General features: G+C 43.7%; 1 protein-coding gene across 4 annotated transcripts in view; it reads right to left on the minus strand.

The window, feature by feature from the left end:
* Nucleotides 1-12022, minus strand: part of LOC132094980 (unconventional myosin-XVI-like) — a 250673-nt gene that overhangs the window by 57249 nt on the left and 181402 nt on the right. For all 4 annotated transcript variants that reach the window (XM_059499687.1, XM_059499688.1, XM_059499686.1 and 1 more), the window contains exon 27: nt 1521-1726. In XM_059499687.1, coding sequence (XP_059355670.1) covers nt 1521-1726 — 206 coding nt within the window. The remainder of the gene's footprint in view (nt 1-1520; nt 1727-12022) is intronic.

A 12022-nucleotide genomic window follows, 5' to 3' on the forward strand; every position in this document is an offset into this window, starting at 1 on the left:
TTCTTTCAAAAACATTAAAAATAGTAATGTTTCCAAACTTTTGGTCTGTTTATATATATGTGTTCTCATGGGAACATGCTAGAATATGCTTGATTTAAAAACAGACAACAGAAAAATTTAAACCCGCTGCATTTTCAACACATTACACTTATACTGCTTTAAGTAAATAAATAAATACTTAATTATTTAGTTATTAAGTTAGTCATTATTATTATTATTTTACATATGTTACATATCATATAACATTGCATAATACAATATAATGTTTTATTCTACAATGAGTTGATTATTCTGCTGAGCACTAATGTCAAAAATATTATATTCTATTGTATCTCAATTGAATTGATTAGTTTATTTAAAAAAACAATACAACTATAATATTGTTAATTATTGATTATTATTTATATTTATTTTTAAAATAACTAATATAATATAATATAATATAATTTATTTTAAGTAAATCTGAAATGATAAAACAGTGAGAAAGACACTCAAGAGAAAATGGCAGCAATGAGGAAAAGCTCAAGGGCAATACTTTTCCCATCAACTGGTCACAATGCACAACACCGCAGTATGCTGCGTCACAGACGCATGCACACTCATGTAAACAAGCACGGATGTAAAATAACTAATATAATATAATATAATATAATATAATATAATATAATATAATATAATATAATATAATATAATATAATATAATATAATATAATATAATATAATATAATATAATATAATATAATATATGTACAGTACAGACCAAAAGTTTGGACACACCTTCTCATTCAAAGAGTTTTCTTTATTTTCATGACTATGAAAATAGTAGAGTCACACTGAAGGCATCAAGGGCTATTTGACCAAGAAGGAGAGTGATGGGGTGCTGCGCCAGATGACCTGGCCTCCACAGTCACCGGACCTGAACCCAATCGAGATGGTTTAGGGGTGAGCTGGACCGCACACTGAAGGCAAAAGGGCCAACAAGTGCTAAGCATCTCTCGGGGAACTTCTTCAAGACTGTTGGAAGACCATTTCAGGTGACTACCTCTTGAAGCTCATCAAGAGAATGCCAAGAGTGTGCAAAGCAGTAATCAAAGCAAAAGGTGGCTACTTTGAAGAACCTAGAATATGACATTTTCAGTTGTTTCACACTTTTTTGTTATGTATATAATTCAATATATAATTCCACATGTGTTAATTCATAGTTTTGATGCCTTCAGTGTGAATCTACAATTTTCATAGTCATGAAAATAAAGAAAACTCTTTGAATGAGAAGGTGTGTCCAAACTTTTGGTCTGTACTGTATATATATATATATATATATATATATATATATTTTACTTTACTGTTCAAAAGTTTGGGGTAAAACATTTTGTGTTTATTTAACATGCAAAAGTTCTTATTTAAAGAACGTGTGATTTACCGCTTACAGACAGTAACGGGGCACATATCTGTACTCTATCTTGCCGTAGAAAGTGCCTTACAACCACATCAGTGCCCAGTTGAAGGGTTGAGGATCTCACCTGCTCAGGAAGCTGGTGAAAGACAGGCGGACTGGGTATCCATAGCGGATCATGCGGACCATCTCCAGAACCCCCACGTACTGGAGCTGTGAGGACACGTGGAAGCTGTCGAACACATCAGGCGTTCCAGCATTGTTGGGCCTGACGCACTGCACAAAGTGAGGTGTACACACCTGCAGCTTACTGGTGATCTCACACAGAGAGTTCTGGAATGAGAGAGAGCAGCAGGAAAAGACAGGTGAGGCTGTTGTTTATGTAATGTTACATTCAGATTTATCTCAATGACTCCCATTTGCTTCCATTTTTTGCAGCAACATGAGTCATGGTACATCCTCCTCTCACCATCTGTCACCACTTACAAGAAAGCCCAGACAGAACCTTTTTTTTTTGTACAATGGATTTAAAGAAACAGTTCAGACAAAATATAAAACTCTGTCATCATTCACACTAGGGCTGTAGCTATCGAATATTTTAGTAATCGAGTATTCTACCAAAAATTCCATTGAGTAATCGAGTAATCAGATAAAATGTGTTTTTGCTTAATTAAAGTGTAATATTAATTATGCAAGAGAAAATAAGACTCCTGGGTCTCTTAAAATGAACAACTAAGTTTCCTTTTTTAGAAAAAAATATATTTTTATTTTTTAAATGCATATAATGCAGTGCATACTTCAAAAATAAACATTTAATTATTACCCATTGTTTCTCTGTCTGTTCTTGTATTGTGAACAATGACAAAGTTGACAGATAAATTAAGTGCATTTAAGTGCCATTCAGTTGGGGTTTTAAATTAAGCATTTTCTGAGATGCACATTAAACATTAAACACATAAAACATTAATTTAATTCATCTTTTAATTATTGAAAATTAACTTAACTTTTTGGTAAACAAAGGGGATTTACTATAAAAACATACAAAAATACATTCTGCTGAACAATAGTCTTTAACCGGACTTTTATTTTGACGAGTTGACGTACCTTTACAGTTCTGTGTATGTGATGTGACGCTAGTTTTACTCAAATCAAACGGTCAAATGCTCATGAAGGGACTGTCAGAGCAGTTCTGGAGATGTTGTTCATGTGTTCACGTCCTTATTTAGTGAGACAGCAGACGCTGAAATCACCGGAGCATCACGCGCGCTTCAGTGTGTGTGATAAAGGAAGACGCGCTTCTGCTCCATTCATTAACAGAGACAAGCAGAACATGCAGGATTTATATTTAAACGGATTGTTCCGGCTTAATATTTACACATATTAGTCCATATCGTGATTTGATGTAAGTGCAATGACCTATTTCTGATTAATTCATTCAAAATTGGCAAATTCCGTGCCATTCCGCGTTAAACTGTAAATTCCGTTTTTATGACTGGATTCCGCAATTCCCTCCGCGTTTTCTGCATCGCAAAATCATAGGGCCCTAATTGTGGTATGCCAGCTCTATCTTGCAATGGACACACGCCACAACGTTCTCTTTACGTTTGCCCGCACCCTCAAATCAAAACACTGCTGACTCCCAGTGTTGCCAACTAATTTTCAGGGGAAGTTGCTAAAGGCAGATCGTTTTGTTGCTAAAAGTTGCTAAATGACATTGTGACGTAATTGCGCCATGACGTCATTACGTAATCGCAACGCAAAACTACATAGATATTATTATTATGCTAATTTAGATTTGTTTGTAAAATAAATACACATGCATCATTTTTAAAATGAATACAAACAACACTTTTTCATGAACAGATTTATTTTTATTTTTAAATACAATATTGATATTGAACAGTTAAACAGTTTGGAACAATTACATTTTATGTAGGCTATTTTTCTTTTAACCAGTGAAACTACACATGAACTGAACAATTAAAGCCCTGTGGTAGTTAATATGCTACCTAAATGATCAACAGTTAAACATATGCTTTTGATTTATTTATATGCTTTGCTGTACCACATTGTTTTTTGATGTCATACATTTTAGCAAGCATATCTGATTTGCAATACGCACAGTATGCTCGACAGTCATCCCCAACTACTGGCTTCAGTCAACCTTTAAATTCAGGTAAAGAGTCCCACTCTTTTCTGTACTTCTGGCTGTACAGTTTTGATTGAGACATGTTGATAGATGTAGTTTCTAATCAAACATTTAATAACAGCTATATTCACTGGATTTGAACTGGTTGTTGAACTATTTAAATGTATTAAGTAAGTTAAAAAAAAAACAAAAAAAAAATACTTAATTCACTAAAGTTTTGAGAGCAGTGAGTGAACTAGCATGCATTAGCCCTTTTTGATGTGCTAATGGTACATGTGTAGGAAATAATAAATTTTTCCTTTTTTAAAAATAATTTGAATTGTTAACCAAACAATTGTACTCTGAACTTTATGGGTTTAAAATTATTTTGCCAAAAATGTGAAATGCGTGCGTGCTACTGCTGGTGCACTCAACAAATAATTTTCGCTACAGGCGGCAGCCTCGTGCCTGACTTGTGTAGCCCCGCCCCCACTCGTTGTCTTTTGTCTTCTGGTTTTTACAGCTATTTCCACAGCGATCTTAAGGAATTATGAATCAACCGCTCAGTCTATTTAGCTAGCTTGTAAGTGTGCTGTTTTGATTAGAATCACTTTCCAAAAGTTGCTAAAAGTTGCCAAATAAATGTAAAAAATAGCTAAATTTGTTGCTAGGTGCTTTTTGGAAAAAAAAGTTGCTAGTGTAGTCTGGAAAGTTGCTAAATCTAGCGACAAAATTGCTAAATTGGGAACACTGCTGACTCCTTGCAGTATGCGATTTCGGACTCAGCGCTTGTGTCTCCTTCCGCTTTTTTGTCAGTTTTAAAAGCCCCAACTTCCCATTAAGAACCAGTTTAAAATGAAGAAGAATGAATAGTAGACCTCAAAATTTCTCAATTTGTGTCACCAAGTCACTTACGTATTTGGAAGATGCTTCTACCCAAAGCTCTGAACACTACCTCCAAGGTACACTTTTTTATTTTTATTTTCTTTTCTAAATCAGTTTATGCATTTGTTGGGTGCTGAACACATGACCCTTGCATTTCTAGTGCCAGGTTTAGAAAAAGATAGTGATTAAATGTTAAAGGTCCCGTTCTTCGTGATCCCATGTTTTAAACTTTAGTTAGTGTATAATGTTGTTGTTAGAGTAAAAATAATATCTGTAAAATTCTAAATCTCAAAGTTCAATGGCAAGTGAGATATTTTATTTAACAGAATTCGCCTACAAAAAAACGACCCTTTTGGACTACATCCCTCTAGTTCCTGCAGTAATGACATCACTAAAACAGTTTTTTGACTAACCTCCGCGCACAGGAATACACAAAAAAGGGGGCGTGGCCTTGTTGCGCTCCGACGGAGAAGAGGAAGAGTTGCGTTTGTGTTTGTCGCCATGTCGTCGAAACGCTGTTATTTTCATCTCGGAGTCCAATCACCTTTGTTTGGCCTTCCCAGGGACGCTGTACTTAGAGATCAATGGTTACAATTTATGTTTAACTCGGTTCCCGAAAATTATAATCCACATGTAAAACTATGTGCAGCACATTTTGCTGAGGACAGCTTCCTCAATCTCGATCAGTTAAATGCCGGATTCGCACAAAGATTATTCTTGAAAGATGGAGCAGTTCCCTCTTTGTCTGGAGAAGGCGTTGTTTATGGACCACAACCACAACCGGTAAGTGTATTTTATTATTTAAGTTGGTGCGTTTAACAGTTTCTGTAACTTATTACACAAAGGGCAACGCTGTTTAGCTTTGTTAACTAGATGTTAGGGCTGTGCAAAAAAATCAAATGCGATTTTCATGCGTATCTCGTCAGTAAAACGCACTCGGTTACTAAACGTAACCTCGGTTCTCTCTAGAAGAGCGAACGAGTACTGCGTCTTAGCTAAGACGCTACGGGAAAAGTCTCTTTTCACGAAATACTGAAGCAAAACATTATCCTTAATTTTGTATTTTTGTAAAGCGCATCTGCAGCAGTACACAGCCATAGGCGAGAGGGCTCGTTCGCTCATTGGCTTGTTCTGCGGCAACTGCACAGCCTATCGAGCGCAGGCTGATGCAACATCAGACCAATAAGGGCTTCGCGCCCTTCTTGCCACTTCCCGCCGAAACGGGTGTGGCCCAACCTATAAAAGGAGCTCGATAAGGCTGACTCACCTGATTTTTCATCAATGATGGTCATGCCGCTCATGGCAATCACATTATGTCTAATGTAGAAGAGGACACTATAACCGAAACCATTATATTCCCATCCAGAGATCATAAGTGTTTCATCTAAAGCCTGAATGTCTTATTTTATGCTCTTGCTTTAGAAAACTGTACAAACCAGTTGTCACACTGTCTGGTCTCTTTTTCCCTGAGTCTCCACTAGTGGTCTCACTTCCCCATAGGCACCTCACCGCAGGCACTACAATTCCCACAAAGCCTTGTCCCTTCATCACATTAATTGCACTCCTGTTAATTGCACTCAGGTGTCTTCACTTGATAGTCATTACCCTGCCTTTATTAACCGGTCTGTTTCTGTTTGTTTTCATGTAGTCCTTTCCCTCCGTCACCCCGTTTCCTCGCCTTCCGAGTTTCTAGTCCCAATTCCTGTTCCTGTTCCTTTCCCTGTTTGTTTGTTTGTTTTTTGATTGATTTTTGGTTTTGACCCCCTGCTTGTTGGATTCTGATTTGGATTACCCATTAAAAACCACACTGCGTTTGGATCTCTCGTCTCCTGTATTTCTCTGGGTTCCCAAACGTAACACCATTGGACAAGACTAGTGCGACAGAAACTTTAACCCCCCCCCCCCCCCCCCCAAAATATGTCATGAATGTTGAAATATGTCATCATGCTGTTTCAGACTATGTTTGTTTGTTTTGTATGTGGAAGACAAAAGGATAATATTTTAAATATTTGTTTTGCAGCTCTGATTTCTGATTTATACAACATGTATTCAACTTAATTGCATGTTAACTGCAACTATATATATATATATATATATATATATATATATATATAGTTTCATATAGTGTGTAGTTTCAATATAACTACATATATATAGATTCACATATAGTTTCAATGGTAACACTTTAGTATAGGGACCAATTCTCACTATTAACTAGTTGCTTATAAGCATGTCTATTAGTAAAATACTGACTGTTCCTGTGGCTCAGTGGCAGAGCATTGCATTAGCAGTGCAAAAGGTTGTGAGTTCAACTCCCAGGGAACACACATTCTGGTAAAAAAATAAAAATAAATGTCTAGCCTGAATGCACTGTATAGCTTTGGATAAAACTTCTGCTAAATGTATATGTTGATTAAATACAATGAAATACAATGTTCTCTCTCCACCTTCAATACCACGACTTAGGTGCCCTTGAGCAAGGCATCGAACCCCCAACTGCTCCCCGGGCGCCGCAGCATAAATGGCTGCCCACTGCTCCGGGTGTGTGCTCACAGTGTGTGTGTGTGTTCACTGCTCTGTGTGTGTGCACTTTGGATGGGTTAAATGCAGAGCACAAATTCTGAGTATGGGTCACCATACTTGGCTGAATGTCACGTCACTTTCACTTACACTTTTCTTTTCATGAAGACCAGAAACTGTCTGGATACCAGTATCTAATCTAGTTAAGCAGAAGATAGAAATTGACACAGGACTTGAAATGGAGGGTAATTAAATGATGACAGAATTTTGCGAGTGAAAAACAATACAAATGCTATTTATAAGTAGTTCTCTTACGAGATCTCTCTCGTACTGCGTCTTAGCTAAGACGCTACGGGAAAAGTCTCTTTTCACGAAATACTGAAGCAAAAAATTATCCTTAATTTTGTATTTTTGTAAAGTGCATTTGCAGCAGTACACAGCCATAGGCGAGACGGCTCGTTCGCTCATTGGCTTGTTCTGCGGCAACTGCACAGCCTATCGAGCGCAGGCTGATGCAACATCAGACCACTAAGGGCGCTTTGCGCCTTTCTTGCCACTTCCCGCCGAAACTGGTGTGGCCCAACCTATAAAAGGAGCTCGAAAAGGCTGACTCACCTGATTTATTTCATCGCCGAAGCGAACCAGAGTGAATCGTACGCACGGCAGAGAACGCAGTACTCGTTCGCTCTTCTAGAGAGAACCGAGGTTACGTTTAGTAACCGAGTACGTTCTCTTACGAGAGCTCTCTCATACTGCGTATTAGCTAAGACGCTACAGGAACCCAATGTAAAACGCCGTGCGCGCAGGGATCACACCAATAAACCTGAAGCAACGCCCAGGATTTACAGTGCACAGTCACCTGAGGGACTCACAGAGAGTCCAGGACAGAAAGGGGGGAAAGCCCTCCGTCCCATATCTAGCAGCATCCGTAGATGCGGCAATATGACATCCCACAGCCGAGGCAAGGCCTGACCAATGTGGCAATGCGGGTCTTACACAATACTGCCCATATAACAGTCGGCAGCGCATAGCGCTCGTGAACTCAGAATTCCCCTCAGGGCCCTGATTCGACTATACCGACAGCAGCCTTGCTTGCAAGGCGGGAACCTCCAGGTTATAGAACCTGATAAATGTAGACGGCGAGGCCCAACCTGCCGCCATACATATATCCTGCAAGGAGATCCCAGTAGACCACGCCCACGACGAGGCAACGCCTCTTGTGGAGTGTGCTCTGACGCCCAACGGGCACTGAAGGCCCCTGGAAGCGTAAGATAACGCTATGGCGTCAACTATCCATCTGGATAGAGTCTGTCTCGAAACAGCCATTCCCTTGGAACGTCCACCGAACGAGACAAACAACTGCTCCGTCTGCACGAAAGGCAGCAGAGCGAGACACATAAGCTCTTAAAACCCTGACAGGGCAAAGAAGACTCGAGTCTCTATCCTCTCCTGACACCGGCAGGGCAGACAGGGCAATAACCTGAGCCCGAAACGGTGTGTTGAGGGATTTTGGCACATAACCGTGCCTAGGTTTGAGTATGACCCTTGAGTCATTAGGCCCAAACTCCAAGCACGACTGGCTCACAGAGAGTGTGTGCAAATCACCCACACGCTTCACCGAAGCGAGAGCCAACAAGAATACTGTCTTGAACGACAGATGCTGAAGGCTAACCGATTGGATAGGCTCAAAAGGGGGACCCTTCATGGCCTCCAAAACCGCCGCGAGGTCCCACATAGGGACTGACGGAGGTCTGGGAGGATTCAGCCTCCTAGCTCCTCTGAGGAACCGGATGACCAAATCATTCCTTCCTATTGACTGAACGAGCGCTGTTTCAGAAAATGCTGCGATGGCCGCCACATAAACTTTGAGCATGGATGGGGCTCTGCCCTTATCCAACAACTCCTGTAGGAAGGAGAGAACCTCCGTCACCTCACAACTAAGGGTTGAATAACCTCGAGCTGTGCACCAGCTGGAGAACACCGACCACTTCGAGGCATACAGACGTCGTGTCGACGGAGCTCTAGCCTGAGTGATGGTATTTAGCACTCCCACTGCGAGATCAGCGGGTAACCGTTGAGCGCCCACACATGGAGGGACCACAACTCCGGTTGAGGGTGCCAAATCGAGCCCCTGGCCTGCGAGAGGAGGTCCCTCCTCAACGGTACTGGCCACGGGGCGACATCTGCTAACTGCATCAAATCTGGGAACCATGGTTGGGTCTTCCAAAGAGGTGCTACAAGCAGTAATGAACATCTCGTTTCTCTCACCCGTTCTATCACCTGCGGAAGGAGGGAGACGGGAGGGAAAGCATAAAGCGGGCAGCACGGCCATTCCCGTGACAGCGCGCTTTCGTTCTTGGAAAAGAACGCGGGGCAGTGAGCGTTTTCGTGGGACGCGAAGAGGTCCACCTCCGCCCTGCCAAATCTCTCCCACAACAGCCGGACTGTTTGCGGGTGTAGAGACCATTCGCCCGTAGGAACATTGCCTCTGGACAGTCTGTCTGGACCCAGATTCTGTAGCCCAGGCACATGCACTGCCCTCAGCGAACGCACGTTGCGCTGAGCCCAAACCAGGAGGCGTATCGCCAGCCTGTACAGGTTTCGGGACCCGAGACCGCCCTGGCGATTTATGTAGGACACCACAGACATGTTGTCCGAACGGACTAAGACGTGGTAATCCTTGATTTGGGGACAAAAGCGCATCAGCGCGTTCTCCACTGCCAGCATTTCCAGACAGTTGATATGATGGAGCTTTTCCCGTTCTGACCATAGGCCAAAGGACGGTCTGCCCTCGAGCAGCACTCCCCATCCCGAAGTGGAGGCGTCCGTCGACACCATCTTCACATTCGGGGAAGTCCCCAGGCTTACACCTGATCGGTACCAGCCGTTCGCTGTCCAAGGTGCCAGAGCTGTAACACAGCTCTGATTGACCTTGAAATGCAGCCGGCCAGACGCCCACGCTCTGCGCGGCACCCGCGCCTTCAGCCAGAACTGCAGGGGGCCCATGAGGCCCAGCATCTTTTGACAGTGTTTGAGCGACACGGTCGCGCCGCAGCGGAAAGAACTCGCTGCGCGCTGAATGCCCATCACGCGCTGTGGTGACAGCCGCGCCGTCATGGAACACGAGTTCAGAACTATACCCAGAAACAGAATCGTCTGACTGGGGTTCAGCGAACTCTTCGCCCAATTGACACTGAGGCCGAGCTTCTCGAGGTGATCGAGTAAAACGGCCCTGTGGTCCACGAGCTCCGCTCGTGATCGGGCCAGAACCAGCCAGTCATCCAAATAATTCAGCACTTGCATGCCACTGAGTCTGAGAGGAGCGAGCGCTGCATCCATGCACCTCGTAAACGTACGAGGAGCTACGGACAAGCCGAACGGCAGGACTGTAAACTGGTATGCCTGGCCCTTGAAGGTGAATCTCAATTATCGCCTGTGGTTTGACGCTATCTGTATTTGAAAATACGCGTCCTTCAGATCTATTGACATGAACCAGTCCCCTCTGCGAATCTGCGCGAGGAGTTTCCTGGTCGTAAGCATTTTGAAACTGCGTTTCATCAATGCCTTGTTCAGCTGTCTTAGATCCAGTATGGGCCTGAGACCCCCGTCTCTCTTGGGCACCAGAAAGTATCTGCTGTACAGCCCCCCCCTCGCTTTGAGCTTGAGACACAGGCTCTACAGCCCCTTTGCTCAACAGTTTTGATATTTCGGCCCGAAGTATGTGTGCTACTTCTGTTTTGACCGTAGTTTCGACGCGCGCTGAAAAGCGCGGAGGGCGTTGAGAAAACTGTAGCGAGTAGCCTCTCTTTATAATGCCTAGCACCCAATCCAAAACCCCTGGAAGCGCTGACCATGCATCTGCATGAATGGCTAAGGGCTGGATGCGATGCGCGCTCTGTTGACTGGGCAACGGCGGCGCTCGGGTGTGCTGCGCATTTGAGGTGGGGAGCGCGGTGATCACAGCGGGTAGATCGCTCCTCCTCGACCCCGTCCTGGCGCTTAACCGACTGGGGGAAGGCTGAGCAGGTCCCGTGGGACTCGATATGTCTGCGAGTAACTGTGGGCTGCATGTGTGCACATTTACCACTTTCAACTCGCTGTCTGCCTGTGCAGAGCGTACGTGCACGGGCCTCGTTTTTACAGAAGCCCCGCGCCGTATGTGACATAGTGTATGTGGGCACTGGGAAGTGGGCACGTTTACTATGCGGCGCGCTCGACCGATTTGTGTCGATCTTATGTGCGCGAGCCCTGTGTGCAGGACTGTGCTTACATGTGGAGATGGGCACTGAGGAGTGGGCATCGTCACTGCATTTATAGCACCATTGGCCGTGGCCGGACGAGCGTGCACGGGTTTCGTTTTTACAGAAACCACATGACGCATGTGACATAGTAATTGTGGGCACTGAGGGATGGGCACGCTTACTATGCAGTGTGCGCGATCGACTTGAGTCGCATTTATGGGCGCAGGCCCTGTGTGCAGGGCTGTGCTTACATGTGGAGATGGGCACTGAGGAGTGGGCATCGTCACTACATTTATAGCACCATCGGCCATGGCCGGACGAATGTGCACGGGTTTCGTTTTTACAGAAACCACATGACGCGTGTGACATAGTGATTGTGGGCACTGAGGAGTGGGCACGTTTACTATGTAGTGCGCGTGATCGACTTGAGTCGCTTTTATTGGCGCGGGTCCTGCGTGCAGGGCTGTGCTTACATGTGGAGATGGGCACTGAGGAGTGGGCATCGTCACTACATTTATAGCACCATCGGCCGTGGCCGGACGAACGGTCACGGGTTTCGTTTTTACAGAAACCACATGACGCGTGTGACATAGTGAACGTGGGCACTAAGGAGTGGGCACGTCTACTATGTAGTGCGCGTGATCGACTTGAGTCGCTTTTATGGGTGCGAGCCCTGTGTGAAGGGCTGTGCTTATATGTGGAGATGAGCACTGAGCAGTGGGCATCGTCACTACATTTATAGCACCATCGGCCGTGGCCGGGACACCAGAAATTACACCTTTTTTGGGAAATATCTGGGTAGCCGTGATAACGGTTTTTGTGTGCAGGCAAGCGGGCAACCGTACAGGCTTGCGC

The sequence above is a fragment of the Carassius carassius genome, chromosome 19 (genome assembly GCF_963082965.1).
Source record: "Carassius carassius chromosome 19, fCarCar2.1, whole genome shotgun sequence".
Classification (NCBI taxonomy): domain Eukaryota; kingdom Metazoa; phylum Chordata; class Actinopteri; order Cypriniformes; family Cyprinidae; genus Carassius; species Carassius carassius.